This window comes from Colletes latitarsis, chromosome 12 (genome assembly GCF_051014445.1).
Source record: "Colletes latitarsis isolate SP2378_abdomen chromosome 12, iyColLati1, whole genome shotgun sequence".
NCBI classification, from domain to species: domain Eukaryota; kingdom Metazoa; phylum Arthropoda; class Insecta; order Hymenoptera; family Colletidae; genus Colletes; species Colletes latitarsis.
Window position 1 is genome coordinate 17,127,731 of NC_135145.1, and position 19,415 is coordinate 17,147,145.

The window sequence follows — 19,415 nt, forward strand, 5'->3', positions numbered from 1 at the left end:
TTATTGTAGTTAGTAGAAACATAAACTTTATTTATTTCACACACATAGTTTTTTGCAAAATACGTGATAAAGTCAAGAATGTCGAAATTTAACATCGCAAAAATATTCGGACACAACAGTTTATTGGCTGTAGTAAGTCGTTGGATCCAGTCGGTTATTTTGCTAGTGTACATTGTTTGTAAACATAACGTCTATTGACTTCGTTAATAGTAGACGTATTATTAGTGAATATGGGACGAAAAGGCAAAAATACATCCTTTGAAATTCGACAACTGGTTATTTACCACAAAGAAAAGGGAAAATCATATCGAGAAATAGCCAAATTGCTAAATGTAAGCAAGAGTACTGTAGCAGATATTGTACACAGGTATATTCATGAAGATCGAATCGATTCAATTCGGCAAAAGGGACGTCCAAAATTATTAGATTCTCGCGAAGAACGCAAGAATGCAATAAAGAATGATCCTAAAAAAAGTGCTATAAAACTAGCTGCCGAATTATTCCAAGAATCTGGAAAGAAAGTGCATCCCGACACAGTGCGTCGGGTATTAAAAAACCATGGATACAACGGCAGGGTTCCACGAAGAAAACCATACATAAACGAAGTGAATCGTAAGAAACGATTAAATTTTTGCTAAAGACTACGTTTCTAAAGACCAAACATGGTGGGACAATGTAATATTTGCGGATGAAAGCAAATTTAATCTTTTTGGGTCAGATGGACGAAGAACGATATGGCGTAAAGTCAACGAAGAATTGAAATTAAAAAATTTGAGAGCAACAGTGAAACACGGCGATGGCAGTGTAATGGTGTGGGGTTGCATCTCAACTGCAGGTGTTGGTGAACTAGTTTTTATCCACGGCATTTTAGATAAGATGAAATATTTAGACTTATTGAAACAAAATTTAATCAAAAGTGCTGTTAATATGAACATACGCAATAGTTTTAAGTTTTATCAGGACAACGATCCTAAGCACAAATCGAGAATCGTTCAGGAATACTTACTATATAACTGTCCTAAAGTGTTACACCCTCCGCCTCAATCGCCAGATTTAAATCCTATTGAGAATTTATGGAATCAATTGGATCGTAAAATTCGAACAACACCCATAAAAACAATAAAAGAATTAAAAGAACGTTTATTACAAGAATGGAAATGTATAACACAGGAATATTTAAATAAAATTATAACAAATATGCCCAAACGATTACAGGAAGTAATAAGACAAAAGGGTCAACCTACAAAATATTAATACTGTTCAAAAAATATGTATATTTTATATAAAATTTATGTAAGTTATTCACTGTCCGAATATTTTTGCGATGTTAAATTTCGACATTCTTGACTTTATCACGTATTTTGCAAAAAACTATGTGTGTGAAATAAATAAAGTTTATGTTTCTACTAACTACAATAAGTGTTTTAATATATTACGAAAAAAATAATTCAATAACACTAGTGTAAACAAATATATAGAGCAATAATCTCGCACACAGCATGGTGTCCGAATATTAATGCGAGTCACTGTATGGAAACGCTTCAACATTCATTCCGTGGATTATTTTCTATATGTAGCATTTCTTTCTTCGCTACTCAGGTATTATTCATTTAATAAAAATGGAAGGTTTTCGTACAAACCAAGATTTATTCTTTGCATTACGAAATGCGAATAAAGATATGAATGATTATTCATTTCTATATGATAAAATACGTGAAAAAATTCATATCGCACCTGAAAATTTGAATGAACTTCAAAGTAATTTAAAAAAATTTAGTTTCAAATTAAAGAAAAGGTGGGTTGATGCTAGTTACACGGAGAGCAGGTTCCTTAAGAGGAATAATAATTGGTTGGAAAACAATTTTATGTATCCCGGCATATTCTCGCAAAAAATGCCTTCAGGAAGTACCGCCATTAAACCAACGTCCGCCATATGTATTTATAAGGGAAGAAAACAATTCTCTGACTGTAGCAGAAGGGAAAAAGTAAGAAGGGCTAGGTCCCTAGTCGACAATTTTTCAGTAAAGGAATTGTTATATGCTGCAAGAATGAGTCTTCGGAAACATGGCATGCATCAAAAAGCAGAGGCTCTTCGTCGGTTAGAAGGTAATGAAGACAGAAAAGTATACAGTGACTCGCATTAATATTCGGACACCATGCTGTGTGCGAGATTATTGCTCTATATATTTGTTTACACTAGTGTTATTGAATTGTTTTTTTCGTAATATATTAAAACACTTATTGTAGTTAGTAGAAACATAAACTTTATTTATTTCATACACACAATTTTTTGCAAAATAAGTGATAAAGTCAAGAATGTCGAAATTTAACATCGCAAAAATATTCGGACAGTGAATAACTTACATAAATTTTATCTCTAATCTGAACCACTGTGCGACGTGAAATATTGGACCGTTTATTTTGAAAGTGATGTAAGTCCATTTTTTAAAAAAAATGAGCTATCACGTAATTCGTGCTTAATTTAATGTATATTTTTTATGTATAACCAGCCCATGTTTAATTTCTTAAAAAATTCCCATGTTTTGTACAACTTAAAATCGGTCGGTAAATGAAATTACATAATCATCGATTATGAAAGTGGTGTAAGTCCAATTGACAGATTAGTAGTCTGTTATTATTCATTTGTTTTATCTTACGTGCCATATTACGTGTCAAGAGTTGCTAACTTAGGTTATAGAGTTGTTAATTTATTCCATTTGTTTCTTAAAATGGATAACTCCATATTAACATCAGATAGTGATATAGGTAAGAACAAATGGTAAATCAATATTATATTATTATAACAATTGAAAGTATTTATTTTATTTCATTATAAATAAATTCACACAGACATTAAAGCCCATGAATATAAACAGAAGAATAATCTTAGGTTCAGAGGATGAAAATAATTCTGCTATGAACAACAAATCAGCGAATCGTAAAAAGAGAAGAAGAATAATAGAGGTAGAATCTTCATCAGATGAAGATATCGTTATTGAGAATTTAGATTCTGTAGAACAAAACAAAGAAAAATATTTGCAATACATAAACAAAATATAAGAGAAATAGTGGACAAAGGTACTATACAAAAAGAGGAAAACTCATTCCAGCAAAACAATTTTAATCCAAAAATTGTAATTGCTCGAAGAAATGTATAGAACGTATTAATGAAACACAACGTATAGAAATTTTTGATAAATTCTGGAATATAGGTGATTTTAATAAGCAAAATATATTTCTATATGGTAGTGTTCAACGAGAATCTGTCAATAGAAGAAGACCTAGAAATAATTCGGGCACTAAAAGGGCATGTGCTAATAAATTTTACCTAGTCACTTCTGGTGGAAACATTTTAGTATGTAAGAAGTTTTTCATTGAAACTTTCCAAATATCTACTGGACGAATTGATCGTCTCCTAAAATCGCATGAGAACATTCCGAAAGACATGCGTGGAAAAATGGATGGCTCTTGCAGAAGAACTAGTGAGAGACCACATAAAAAGCTTTCCGGCATTTGAAAGTCACTATACTCGATCACAAAATCCGGAACGAATGTTTTTAAATCCTGAATTAAATATAAGAAAAATGTATAATTTATACTTGGAAAAATGCAAGGAAAATAACTTGAGTTCAGTTAATGAATGGACATACAGGAAAATCTTTAAAAGAGAGTTCAAGTTACACTTCCATTTGCCACGTAAAGATACCTGTGCGAAATGTGATTTTTTAACCGTTTTAGTGCCACGCAGCGCGATCGCGCTGTTCGCGTACTGTGGTGAACCGTGTCGCTATTTTTGATTACGATCGTCAATTCTGTCGAGAGTTTCCTCTCGTAATCACAAATTTTCTTTCAATTAACCGTAAACAACCTGCATAATTAGCTGTCTTTCTGTAACATATTGAGTCCCAAGGTTTATTTTTAACAATATTTAAAAAAAACATAACTTAATATTTTATTTATAATAGATATTAAACAAAATTTCTAATGATTATTATTTTTAAAACAGACACGTTTATGAAAACATAATGAATGTAGCCCTTTTTTACATTGTACACAAATTAAATTCGATCGTTTTACACCAGTAGATTTATTACTACAAACTACGCACTGTCGTAAATTTCTGCCTGGTAATTTCTCTAAGCCAAATATTCCCTCATTATAACTTATCATTTGTGATTTTTTTACTTGCATCCATTCATGCTGTATTTCCGAAATGATACTTAATGTAAATTCCAATCGAGTCATTTGCTTCTTTTTGCTAACTTCCTTATAAAGTAGATATGCATTTAATACCATACGGGCAATTATGTTAAACGTAACTTTCTTCCAATATTTTACTGTTCGGCGTTCATCCAAATAGACGTACAACATTTTGTCTGATTCGTCGACTCTCCCCATATAACGATTATAACAATCAACGATGCATGGTTTTACTTTACTTCGTTCATTTCCATTTCGTTTTTTGATTACAATAGTATTGTCATCAGAAGCATGCGTCGAAATTAACAATACCGGTTTTTTTACAGACTTATTTTCACGATAGCCACACAAAAGTACTTCACCATCTCGAGCATATTTTGCTTCATTAGGCTTAGTTGTTTTTATATCACTAGGTACGCTTTTTCTATTAGTTCTAATTGTTCCCGTTAAATATGTATTTTTGCAATACAAATATTTGGCCAAAGCGATGCTACTAAAATAATTATCGACAAATACATGATGCCCTTTATTTAAATACTGGCTTTGCTCCAATAAATTTATAACGACTTCATATCCAAGTCCATGTTCTCGTGACTTAGTAGTATCAGTTTTTCCTTTAGCCCCCTTGTAACAGTAAAAACTTAAACAATATTTGGATACTGCGTCGCAAAGCATCCAAAATTTGATGCCCCACCGGTGGTGTTTTTTATTCAGCATATATTGCATGATGTTCGAATGACATAAAGTTCCTACCAAAGATTCGTCGATAGATAATTCTTTATGCGGTTTGTAGTACAATTTAAATACCATATTCGCATGTTCAACTATTGGCATAAAGAGTCTAGCCGAATAAGCATGGTAAAAGTGCCCCCAAACCAAATTGAACGGGGTTAATACCACTCGATAGGTGGTTCGAAGAAACCCCTTTTCCCAAAGTTTCAACCCGGTATCTCTACTACAGGGGTAATTACGGGGTGAAAATCATTTTTTGGTTTATCCTCAATATCTCCCGTTCTACTCAATTAAAGATTATGAAAAACATCATGGTTATTCTATCGATTGATGTACATGTTTGAGAATTTTTTCAGAATTTTTGGATGCAAATTCGATTTTTAAAAAATTCGAAAATATTTTAACCGTCGATTTTTTGTCGAAGTTATCAAGTGACCACATTTGTTTTTATACAGTATAAAGCTCTCAAAAGAATTAGTAATCCCTAATTTTTTCAGATTTTTCGAAGGGGTGGAACGTAGTCAAAAAAATAAAAAATGATTAGAAAATAGTGAAAAAGCTTTATATTGTCTTAATTACTTACGTGACCATGCTCATATTTTTACAGCTATAGCGTAACATTATGACTATTAATGCGTAATTTTTTCAAATTTTTTAGAAAAGTGCATTATTGTTAAATAAATATGAATTCATATTTCCTACTTCTTCATACCAAAAAAGGCCGCACATGCTTTACAATAGATATAATTAAAATATATTTGTTTACATACTTTGTTAACTGGTCGCTAGATGTAATTCCAAATATGTACGTGTGATACTGGACACGTGTTGATTAAAACCACTACGGCGCGAACCACTAGAACTACTAGATTACTAATTCTTTTGAGAGCTTTATACTGTATAAAAACAAATGTGGTCACTTGATAACTTCGACAAAAAATCGACGGTTAAAATATTTTCGAATTTTTTAAAAATCGAATTTGCATCCAAAAATTCTGAAAAAATTCTCAAACATGTACATCAATCGATAGAATAACTATGATTTTTTTCATAATCTTTAATTGAGTAGAACGGGAGATATTGAGGATAAACCAAAAAATGATTTTCACCCCGTAATTACCCCTGTAGTAGAGATACCGGGTTGAAACTTTGGGAAAGGGGGTTTCTTCGAACCACCTATCGAGTGGTATTAACCCCCTTCAATTTGGTTTGGGGGCACTTTTACCATGCTTATTCGGCTAGACCCTTTTATACATGGGTCGTACTTTTCATGATCTGGTGGGAAACATTCTTTATTATCAACTAAGTGAAAACATTGAAGAATAAGCTGAAATCTATTCCGCGAAAACATCTTTGAAAAGCAGGGTATGCTCCTTGAATTTTCGGTCCAATAAGAAAACATTGTTGGTCGCTTCGTTATTCCCATTTCCAACAAAACTGACAAAAACGCCTTCATTTCGAGTAAAGTAACTGGTTTCCACTGCTTCATTCGAGATCCGCGGGTGATGTCAAGTGATTTAATTAGTTCTTCGGCGTACTTATTTGTTTCGCAAACCATTATTGTTAACAAAGACGAATCGAAAAACAGATTAAAATAATCGATAGGTTTAGATTCGTTAGTTAGCGGTGATTGTGACCCAATATCTTCAGTAAAGCGAACTGAATTCTCTTGTTCATCTATACCATCCGTAGAAACACTTTCACATGTCGCAGAACTGGTAAAATTGCACGGAATACTATCTTCGCTACTGGATGTATCAAAAGTGTATATTCTCTTTCTTTTTGAGACTGGAACGATCCTACTACTATCGTCAGAATCAGAAGTTGAATTAGATCTCGAACGTGACATCATTATTTTCTTTTTCGTATTCATTGCCCTACAGGGGATACACAAATAATAAATAAAAAATTAACACATTTGTTGCTTATATTTTGGCTACCGCCCCACGGAAGTATACCCTTCACCCATGTTCATGTGACGTGCTGAAGAACGTGTTAATTAAAACAAACTAATGTATATATTACCTCTTCAATTGGAAGACCAAAATCTGTATTATAAAATGTTATCGAAGAAAAACGTGAAACACGAATATTTCGTAAACTTTTGAGTGGTCAGTATAACGATTCTGATGCAACTGATGAAATTATTATGATTAAAAATTGCCTATCAATTTGAAGCGCGAGTGCCCTGGGCGGCATATTTCGACGAAAAAAAGATCAGCGCGATCGCGTCGATCGGCATTATTCGCAAATAAATAAAGGAAGCGCTACCGCGCTTCATGGCACAATTCGACATGTATTTTTAAAAACCTCTGGCACTAAAACGGTTAAACGCATTCATGACTGCATTTGAATAATCTGAAACTAATTGTTTATGTTCTAACTGAAAAATAGAAGGAATTGTTTCATTTGCGTTACCACTTCGTAATTTAAATAAAAAAATAATAATAGCCTGTGTAACATTTCGAGATGCTGAATTCTTCATTGATGTTAACATTGTTTTCAATTCTATAATATTCTCCCACGTTAAGCCAGTAAATATGAATAGTTGTTCTTCTGGCATATTAAAATCACCAATTTTGTCAAACAATGTTGAATCACAAGTAATTGCTAAACTATTTAATAATTGTTGTAATTCTACAGGCTCAATGAAACTAAAATGTGAATAAATGGATATATGTTTCAATTCGTCATTATACAATTTATTTTTAATTAAATGCTTTAAAAACAAAAATTTTTGTCTTAATATATATTTGTAATCTTGCTTCAAACGGAACAACATGAATATTTTTTGTATCATTACAAATAAAACAATATTTGTGTGCTGCAAAAGTTCATTTTATGGGGACTTCGATCTTTATAACGTCATCTTTAGCTGATTTCATGAGTGAAATATTGAAATCTGGATCATCAAATGAAGATGAGGCTGAACTTTCCACAATCACATCATTTTCATTATTATTATCACATGCAGTGTCGGTTTTATTATTTTTATATGCTTTTATTCGACAATTGTTGCACAAAACATCATGTAACACAATTTGAGATTTTAGATTTTGCGTCAACAATTCCGCCATTTTTTGGGATGTCACGATCGTTTTGCGCGGCGATATTTTGATAACATATTTATTGCAGGAAGCACATTTGTCTGCGTTTGACATATTTCTAATAAAATATGAAAAATAAGCGTACAGCTCAATAGCATCTACTACGTATCAAATAGCTTTCACTTTTGTTTGGACAAACAAATGCAAGAATGAAAGCCTGTTGTCTATTGTTTAATGTACGATATCCGCAGCCAGTGTTGGCGTAATGCGCATAAAATCATAGCGCAACTTGAAATTCACAACATTGCATATTATTATTCTGTTTAATATCATCACTAATTGCTAGTGTAGCGATCGAATCTGCATGACACCGCGCGACTATGCGGCCATCTTGCGCTCCGCGCGCTATACCCATTTTTAGTATGTTTGAATACCTTCTACCACAATGATCGACATGAAAAAAATATATATTACACAGAAATGTCTAATACATATATGTAGAAAATATGTTTGTTGTACCAAATCGATAAAGCACTTAAAAAAATGATTAAAATATATATTACCTCTTTTATAACATTTACAATAAACAAATTACAGAAAATAATTTTTTTTTAGATGGACGACAGATGTATGTATAACATATATTTTTTTCAGAATTTTTGGACATGTAGTTTTTCAATTAAAAAATATTTTGTAAAATTCTTTATTGTTAAATAACTTAAAAATGAATGCATATCTCGGGTTAAAAATTGGGGAAAGTTATACACATATCTAGAAGTAATATCAAGCCAAAAATCAAACTGATCCGTTCGGGGGCACTTTTCGCATGCATGTCCCGCCAGAGACCCTTTATTGTTGCTACGGTGGGCTTCTTAAGGTCGAAAAAATTCGTCGATAATCCTCGTAAAGAGAGTTCGCTAGACGACATACGGTTTTCCAAAATAATTTCGCTGACCTGTGTACCATAAACCCTGCTAGCAATTTCCACACCAAAACTTTCTGTTGTACGTGCGAGTTAACCGTTACACATTACATTTCTGAAAATATTTCAGTTTGCACAAAATCTAAAATTGTGTGCATAAACGTGTTCAATTTCGAGTGAAATGTCCTAGTGAAGTTAGGGAAAGGCATTTAATGGCACCTCCAAACATGTACGTACTCATGTCTTCGCAAGTGGATAGTACATTAAAATCGAACGGAGGTAGCTAACGAAACCTCCCATCTCATAAGTGTTGCAGTTTTTGATCACTTACGGAACGGTGGAAGCGTTCCGTTTGAAAATAGCTACCTCCCGTTCGATAATTGTATCCAGTATCTCGATCCGTCGATCTTTGATGTTTCCGAACATAGAAAAGGACAGCACAAGAAGGATAAATAAAGAGAGAAAGACTCGCAAGTACAATATTTAATTCAATATTATGCTACCAAATATTGACCGATTTATATTGTGTATAGTTTCATTTTAATCAGAAAAATCTCCCCCAAATAATAGTCAAATTTTTATTAACAAAATGTAAAAAATAAAAAACTTTCTTTTGTGCAGTAGTATGGTCACATTAAACACGAAAATCAAGACAACTGATGACAAAGAAAAAACGATTTTTGTAAAAAGACATGATGTTCACTTGCAAAATGCTGAATTAGCAAGAAAAGCATTACAAGAAGATAAAATTCTGGCATCAGAAAATCCTGATAAATACTTTGCCTTCTCTTTTGACTTACAAAAAGCGTTACCTTCCCCGAAATTATCTGTCTCAATCGCATATTACAAACGAAATATGTATGTTTTAAACGAGGGTTTTCACAATTTCCACGATAATAAAGTTAATATGTATGTGTGGGACGAGACTATTGGTTCCAGGGGATCGCAAGAAGTAGCTTCTTGCTGTTTGAGGCATTTAGAAAATGTAACGACCCAAAGCCAAGTTATTCCCTACAGTGACATGTGTACTGGGCAAAATCGAAATTTACAAATGGCGTTGATGTGGTTGAGGGTTGTCCAGACTTTAGAAAATAACATTGAAGTAATTGATCATAAATTTTTACTCTCCGGACATTTGTATCTTCCAAACGATGCAGATTTTGGTATCATAGAAATGGCATTGCGAAAAAAGAATTTTCTGTACACACCACAGGATTATTATGATGTAATAACACAATGTAGAAAACGTGACAAATTCATTTTACATGAAATGAAACGAGAGAATTTCATTTCAACAAAAAATCTTAAAAATGCGATTAAAAAACAGATAAAAAAAAACACTAATGGCGAACAGGTCAATTAGTTACAAATATGTTGGTTGAGATTTCTCAAAAGTGGACCATACACTATTTTATATAAAACATCGATGAAGGACGCAGAATTTAAAACTATAAAGGGTATAGCCGAATAAGGGGGTCAAATGTGCCCCCAAACCGAATTGAACGAATGATAGGTCATTCGATAGCTTATACAAAAAAAACCATGTGTGCAAATTTTTAACTTGAAATCTCGACCGTGGGGGTAGTAATGGGGTGAAAACGAAAATCATGTTTTTGAACAATTTCTCTTAATCTATTGAGTAAAAAAATGTAAAAAAATTCAGAGACACTTCGGGTACTGGGACACATATTTTGGGAGATTTTCAGATTTTTTGATCGAAGAACCAGGTAGTAAAAAATAAAAAACCGCAAAAAATGCCGAAAAATGCCAATTACGTATTGAAGGAGGCCCGGAACTACTTCTATACTTTTACAGTAAACACGTATTGCTATTACTATTATTCTCAATTTTTTTCAGATTTTTCATTTTGGTGCGCCGCAGTGAAAAAAAATAAAAACCGATTTTTTCCTCATTTTCTGCGTATTAGAGTAACTTACACGTTGAATTTTTATGCATTCTTCAATATACGAGTGTTTTGTACACTGTTTAATGTTTCTACACTAAGCAGAATTACATAACAATTGAAAGAAATAAAATAAACCAACCGTTGAGCGCAACATATCCTAAAAAATTAACGATGTTTTCAACAGGGTCGTTGACGTAGCGTTAGAGTGTCCGACTGTGGAACCGCTGGAAGTTTTTTTACCGCAGGTTCGAGTCTCTCTTTGGGACTTAGAATTTTTTTTTATTCGTTATTTTTTTTTCCAAATTCTAACTATATAACAATGGTTTATATTTATTTATAAATATTCTAAAGGCATTTTACAAATATTTTAACCTGAAATATGTATAAATATAATTTTGGAGCGATTTTTGCATAGGATGATTTTCTTATCTCCACATCATTTAAAAATAACTTCAAAAAAATTAAGGATACATATTGTTAAACTATAGCAATATTTAATATACTGTTAAAATCCAAAGTGATTTGAGAATTCGGTTTATGACACAGTTTTCTGGTATATTGTAGTTATTAGGAATCGTTTTTTTCGTAAGATTATTTTTCGTTATTAGTCACTCTTTAGCAAGTTACTCTGTAGCAAACATTCATATTTATCAAAGAAAGAGAAAAAAAAGGAAAGATCTGCTTGATCGAAGGGGGAGAAGAAGTAATAGTAAGCCAGTATAGAATCTTCTGTTCTAATCCATTCACAATAGTCAAAGGTAAGAGATTTGAAAACTAATATTTCACATTAATTTCAGTTTAAGAGATGTTAAACAATAATCGTGGTTGACAAAAAAAATAAGGACGCAAAGACGCTCCAAAATTATATTTATACATATTTCAGGTTAAAATATTTGTAAAATGCCTTTAGAATATTTATAAATAAATATAAACCATTGTTATATAGTTAGAATTTGGAAAAAAAAATAACGAATAAAAAAAAATTCTAAGTCCCAAAGAGAGACTCGAACCTACGGTAAAAAAACTTCCAGCGGTTCCACAGTCGGACACTAACGCTGCGCCAACGATCCTGTTGAAAACATCGTTGATTTTTTAGGATATGTTGCGCTCAACGGTTGGTTTATTTTACTTTTTTCAATTGTTATGTAATTCTGCTTAGTGTAGAAACATTAAACAGTGTACAAAACACTCGTATATTGAAGAATGCATAAAAATTCAACGTGTAAGTTACTCTAATACGCAGAAAATGAAGAAAAAATCGGTTTTTATTTTTTTTCACTGCGGCGCACCAAAATGAAAAATCTGAAAAAAATTGAGAATAATAGTAATAGCAATACGTGTTTACTGTAAAAGTATAAAAGTAGTTCCGGACCTCCTTCAATACGTAATTGGCATTTTTCGGCATTTTTTGCGGTTTTTTATTTTTTACTACCTGGTTCTTCGATCAAAAAATCTGAAAATCTCCCAAAATATGTGTCCCAGTACCCGAAGTGTCTCTGAATTTTTTTACATTTTTTTACTCAATAGATTAAGAGAAATTGTTCAAAAACATGATTTTCGTTTTCACCCCATTACTACCCCCACGGTCGAGATTTCAAGTTAAAAATTTGCACACATGGTTTTTTTTGTATAAGCTATCGAATGACCTATCATTCGTTCAATTCGGTTTGGGGGCACATTTGACCCCCTTATTCGGCTATACCCTTTATTACCTACACGTCCTGGAAGATCACCAAAATTTGAAAAAATCGCCCTGACGCCTTTGTACCAAAATGCCAGGCCTATTAGTTACGAAAAATATAAAGACATGATGCAGTTACTACCCTATGTACCTCCGGTGCATCATGCATATTTCGAATCACTGCCACATGCAGAGCATAAGTAAAATCTATCCGTGTCTTGTAATTTTGACAATGTAATTAGCGTCTAAAATTAAATTTTATGTCTTGTTATGCGTATTTGTAAACAAAATTGGATTAAAGTGAAGTATATTTTAAGTTATATTTGATTTTTCAAAATTGAAATTAAAGGATTTTTACAGTTGTCTAATTTTGAAAGTGGTGTAAGTCCATTTACAGCCTATAAATATATATTATTATAGTCTAATTCGCCTAAAACAAATTGATATAATCAAATTAAATATCGATAAAACAGTAGAAACATTGCCAGACTTCATATAATTTGCCTAAATATTTTAATTAACAGATATGCTAACCTTTAATTTTCTCGAAACAAGAGAAAATGGACTTACACCACCTTCAAAATAAACGGTCCAATTATAACGCAGCATTAAGGGCTCTGGATCCTGACACGTTGCAACAGATCACAGACATGATCTCCACACCGCCCACGACGAACAAGTACACCACGTTAAAACAAACCATCATAAAACGAGTTGCCGAATCCAAGCAAAAACAGATTTACAGACTCTCCTTAAGGGGGTTAGACACCTTTGACAGCCCAAAAATAGACCTCTATTCAAACGCAAATTGTGAAGTAGTAAATAGAGGTAAACTGAAACTTTTTGTTTCTTTTCATTCATTATTCTATATTCTTTAACAAAAAAGAAGAAAAGTCAAAATAACTTTATCTACATAAAAGTTATAAGTATAAACACAAAGTCGTGTATTCTGTGCAGCATCTGATGGCGAACATTGTTCCAGATGGATGAATTATCCGAAACACAAACCGCAGAAGGTTTTGTAATCTGCAAGACAGTCCCTACCATGTGTCGGAAGCAAAATTTGGAAAAAAAAATTAACACAATTTTTATGTTGAAATATGCCATTTTGTCGCTTTTTTGCATGAAAAATATTTTTTATTTTTTTTTTATACGATTTTTTCAAAAATTTGTTCCCTACACATTGTAGGCAATGGTTTCCTGTATCTATTTATAAATTTTCATCCAAATCGTTGGAGCGGTTTTGGAGATTTTATGTTCACACCGTCTTGAGAAACGTAGTTTGTGGGAAATTACGTTTAAAGTTTGACACGTAGTTTTTCAAACTTTACACGTTAGTAATTGTTACTTACGTATTTTAATCGATGTCAGGCCCATACATTGTACCTTCCCTTGATTGATAGAAATCTTCAACAGCCTTCCTTTTCATTCTGGTTTCGATTCTACCCTCCTTTGTTGAAAGTGAAGCACGGTGATCGGCGGCCGTCACGCGAATATCATTGGACATTTTGCTCCATTTCAAAGACATTGGGCCAATTATAATATTTAATTGTTTTAATATCTCCAATGCGTTCGATGCGCCGTCATTGTATGTACACACGGCAAAATATGCCGCAATGTTAATTATTTCACTTCCACAAAAAACTGTTTTTGGTGCGATTTTCCAGATCTTTGAATTGAAACTCTCATTTTGATTTTGAGAAAATCCTCCGAGGCACCTCTCAAGAAGTTCTGTTCTACTTAGTTCTTCGTACGCAGACTTTATAGCCACCTGGACATCAGGATGCAGAAGTGCTTTGTGGACAAACATATCCAAAGATCCTTCTGCTTTCGCACGCTGCCATGAGCACCAACTTTCTCTACCTGGAGGACAGTTATCGTGTTGAGGATTATCATCCGTTGAACATTTATGATTATAAGTTGCCCAAATAGCGTTCCTCATGTCTATTACTGAATTGCAATTTCTTCTTATTGCAAGTCCATAATATGTAGTTAATTTGTCTATGAGGTTTGCTGTTAATTTTCCCTTTCCTCCCAAACCTTTGTTCTCCTTTTTGATATTTCGGAGACGATTTCCCATTCGTTTCTGAATATGGCCGATGCACTCTTTTTTTAGAATGCCAACGTCTGGACCGTACGGTTGCGAGTCAAGTAATCCCTTGTAAGTTTTGCAGTCTCCGTCACCTATGTAATTTACGTATTTTAATTGGTATAATACACCGTCCACCTCCATTTTTCCGGCACTACCTAGATGATTACGTTCACATACTTCTTCGTGTTCTTTTCGACGATTTTCTGCATCTTCGGTTTCATTTTTATCCAGGAACTTGCAAACGTGACAGTAGGAACTTTTTACAATTATGTCGATGACCTTTCCAGTCTTCGTTCCAATAAGGGTGGCAACGCCATGGAGAGAAGAAAAACCTCGCTTTTGCCACGTTCCATCTCCTGATACAGCTATTTCGCCTCGGAAATTATTCGTATTTGCTTCAGTCGCTAGTGACTCTTCCATCGCGGCTCGATTCATTGATCTTTTTCCAACCAACTCAGTAGCTATTCGAATATACTTAATTGTAGCGTTATAAAATGTTCTGTTAATACACGTGGGTAAATCCATTATACCACAAAACATTTCGAGTCCAGCGTAACCAATTCCTATAGATCTCATTGCAAAAATGATCCGCCGATTGACTTCGTAGCCATGATTTCGTGTCAAGGGGCAAGAATTGATTGTTCTTTCCCCACAATTTTCGCACATTAAAATCAATTTAAAACCGTGTCCACGTTGGTCTCCTTCCTTGAACGTAACGCTTCTTTGACAAGTTTTGCAGCACAGAAGTTGTGCAATTGTGTCAAAAACAACAAAGAAATTTAAAATTCTGTAACTATGACGCGAGTCACATTCGCCACTAAACGCTTTACTATTGTCCAACCTTCTTTTTGATGCACTTGGCACGCCCATGATCTCACTTTTTGGTGACACTTTTACATTTTTTAAATAGTCCCTTTTCTTACGTCGGCCAGGACGCCCCAAATCGCCTCGATGCCCCTTTGAATCTAACGTCGCTCTATGTTGCAAAATATCAGAAACAAAAGTGGATTTCGACTTGGAAGGCATATTCAATACAATGAATAATGGCGACTATCTTGGAAATATATGTTGCTTGCTCGAAACTTAGCGGAATAGTGTGTTGGCCAGCAAGAAGCACGAGTCCACAGACAAAAGAAATCATAAAATAGTCATAAAAATTGTTGGAAAAACCATGATGCACCGCGGGGCTAAGAATTCCTACCCTTGCTGCCGCGGCAGCGTGCTCTGATCTGCAGGCTCGTACATTTTTGGCCGCCATTTCGTCAATTTTTGGAATTTTAGATCTTGGCTGTGCTTAAAATACACAGAAAGGATACAGCTTTCCGAATATGCAAAAAAAAACAAAAATCGAATTTTTGAAGATTTCAAAGGTGTCTAACCCCCTTAATGACCTTGTGCTCGGTGACAAAAAGCGTTCGCAATTGCTAAGGGAGATGAGGGACCTGGCAGCCGATAGCATAAACGAGGAAATGCTACATAACCCCTGGGTGAGCCTTCCAAATGCAATAAGACCACTCCTGATTATTTCAGATACATTAAAACTTGATGCATTGGCGGAGATGGGTGATCGGTTGATTGAAACGGTCACATTAAGTGAACCGAATATACTCAGACCAGTGAGCACCGTGGCAGCAGCAAACCTCCCTGAAAGGCCAAAGACACCGCCTACATCATCAATGGCAGCCATATTGGCTGAGCTACAGTCTGCCATGGCGTTCTGTATGAAGACAATCCTAGACGTACAGCAGCAGCAGCAGATGTATGGATTTGGCCGGTCCAATCATCGAAGCAGATCACTATCAAGGAGCCAAGACAGGGTCGCAGAAACCAAAGCCAACAAGGACCTTGTTACTACCACCGCCGGTTTGGGCAGGATGCCAGACCACCAACGAGGTATACGAGTAGACCTATCACCTAATGTATTTTTTCGGCCCGATTCTCTGGGGCTCTAGAGCCCCATTACCATTTCCGTGTCACTCGCAACGTTACCAACAGATTTGGAAATGAACAAAAGAGGAAGTGAGACAGAAAATGAAATTTCAGAAATTTTATTATTTTTTAACGAAATGAAAGCAGTACGGTCCATAATTGGACATTAATCGATTAATTTCATTGGAGTAATCAATCGATTAAGGTTATTTAAAAATTTCAAGATTATTAAAATACCTAAGAATGTATCTCATTGATACGTACACCGCAAATCCTCTATTTTTTATTTTAAATTGTAATACATCATTTATTTAGAAATGAACACAAAAGGAAGTGAGACCGAAAATGAAATTTCAGAAATTTTATTATTTCTTAACGAAATGAAAGTTATTAACGTTTAATGTTTCGACAGTACTGAATTTTTTTCTCGAAAATGCGCAAGATTTCGAGGGTATGTTTATTCACCAAAAATGATTATAATTGACCCCCGCAACCGAAAATAATTTTTCTAGAACGATTTGAAATTTTTTTTTTTTTCGTCGAAAAATTTCACACCTTCTCGAATTTTTTTCTAGAAAGTAGGTAGGATTTCGGGGGTACGTGTATTCACCAAAAATGATTGTAATTGACCCCCGCAACCGAAAATAATTTTTTTAGAATTAAAAATTTTTTTTTTCGTCGAAAAATTTAGGTATCTATCACCTATCGATTTTTCTTAAAAATTCCCTTTTCATTTTTAGTAATTTTGTTTGACGCCCTACAGAAAAGTTGTCTAATACTTTTCTGTAAGTACCCATGGGCTTTATTTCAGAAAAAAGTTTCATTGAAATATATTCACTATTATAGGAGTTATGGTCATTTAAAGAGTGGACCATTTCTATGGGGTTTTTGTCATTTGCAGGGCCGAGGATCAATTTTTCGAATATTTTTGCGATTTCTACATATTCTCCACTAAAATACGCGTTGTTTGCGTTTTTGAAAATGGAAATCCTCCAATCCGTTCAGAAGTTATGACTTTTTAAAGATATGCTTGAAATTTTGAAGTGACATTTCTGGCCTGAAGTTATATTTCCGGGAAAACATTCCTTTCTCAAAAATGGTTAGGGTATCGGGGGTTTGTCTATTGACCAAAATTGATTGCAATTGAACCCTATAACCGAAAATAATTTTCTCAGAATGATTTGAAACTTTTCAATTTTGCCGAAAAAGGGGACTACCTGACGATTTTTGTTAAAAATTCCTTTTTCATTTTTAGTAATTTTGTTTGATGTTCTACAGAAAAGTTGTCTAATACTTTTTTGTAGGTACCCATGAGCTCTACTTTAGAAAAAAGTTTCATTGAAATATATTCACAATTGTAGGAGTTATGGCTGTTTGAAAATTGGACCATTTTTATGGGGTTTTTCTCATTTTGCGGGGTCAAGGACCAACTTTTCGAATATTTTTACGATTTGTACATATTCTACACTAAAATACGCGTAGTTTGCTTTTTTAAACATTAAAATCGTCTAATCCGTTCAGAAATTATGACGTTTTAAAGATTCGCATGAAAATTCGGGCAGACATTTCTGGCTAGAAATTATATTTTCGGTAAGGAATTTTTTTCTCGAAACTGAGTAGGATTTCGGGGGTATGTCTAGTGACCAAAAATGATTGTAATTAACCCCCAAAACAGGAAATAATTTTTACAGAACGATTTGAAGTTTTTTTTTCGTCGAAAAATTTAGGCACCAAGCCCCTGTCGATTTTTCTTAAAACTTCGTTTTTAATTTTTAGTAATTTTATTTGGCACCCTACCAAAAAGTTGTCTAATACTTTTTTGTAAGTACCCATGGGCTCTACTTCAAAAAAAAGTTTCATTGAAATATATCCACAATTGTGGGAGTTATGACTGTTTGAAAATTGGACCATTTTTATGGGGCTTTTCTTATTTTGTGAGATCAGGGACCAACTTTTCGACTATTTTTGCGATTTGTACATATTCTCCACCAAAATACGCGTAGTTTGCTTTTTTAAACATTAAAATCGTCCAATCCGTTCAGAATTTATGAGGCTTTAAAGATTCGCATGAAAATTCGAGCAGACATTTCTGGCCAGAAATTAGATTTTCGTTGAGGAATTTTTTTCTCGAAAATGGTTAGGATTTCGAGGGCATGTCTATTGACCAAAAACGATTGTAATGGACCCCTGTAACTAAAAATAATTTTTTTAGAACGATTTGAAATTTTTTAATTTTGTCGAAAAATTTCACACCTACACGAATTTTTTTCTCGAAAGGGGGTAGGATTTCGGGGGTATGTCTCTTGACCAAAAATGATTGTAATTGACTCCTGCAACCAAAAATAATTTTTGGACCTTTCTCGTTTGTGAAAAATTTCTGCACCTGGTCTGCCGTCTGATAATTAATATTCGATTATTCTTTGCAATCCACCCATAGTCAATTCGCATATATTTACGCACACACTACAGCTGTTTACCTATTAATACTAATTCAGTGAATAGTTTCTCAACTGACCGCCATCCATGAGAAGAGGCCGCTAAAATCACCTCCGAATTTTCAGGTCGGTATGGCAGTCAGATTCGGCCGCGAAAGTCCATAAGGTGATTGGTCTACTCGTATACCTCGTCTGTGGTGATAGGTCTACTCGCATACCTCGTCGGTGGCCAAACGATCCACCAGCAACCAGAGAAACTGACCACACTGTCACACGTCAATGCGGTAGGCGGCGACAGCGTTGCAAGCACCGCACTCTCAGCCGATATAAGACTGCATCTACATGACCGACATACTCACCAACGATACCTGATCGACTCGGGATCAGTGGTTTCATTGTTACCGGTACGTTTGTTTAAAAACCGCCCATGCAATGCTGACCTGATCTTATTTGCAGCCAATTCCACCCCGA

The 19,415-nt window shown here is 34.1% G+C and overlaps 1 protein-coding gene and 1 long non-coding RNA gene across 2 annotated transcripts in view; both read right to left on the reverse strand.

Annotated features, from left to right (window-relative positions):
- LOC143348862 (uncharacterized) overlaps positions 1-19,415 on the reverse strand; it is a 62,128-nt gene that overhangs the window by 17,621 nt on the left and 25,092 nt on the right. The window lies entirely within an intron of this gene.
- On the reverse strand, positions 13,846-14,583 carry LOC143349089 (uncharacterized). The gene has a single exon (XM_076780027.1). The coding sequence runs from the start codon at positions 14,566-14,568 to the stop codon at positions 13,846-13,848; it is 723 nt and encodes a 240-aa protein (XP_076636142.1). The 5' UTR covers positions 14,569-14,583.

Excerpts from the sequence above, each read along its gene's own strand:
- LOC143349089 (XM_076780027.1), bottom strand. The coding sequence starts at position 14,568 with ATGGGAAATCGTCTCCGAAATATCAAAAAGGAGAACAAAGGTTTGGGA.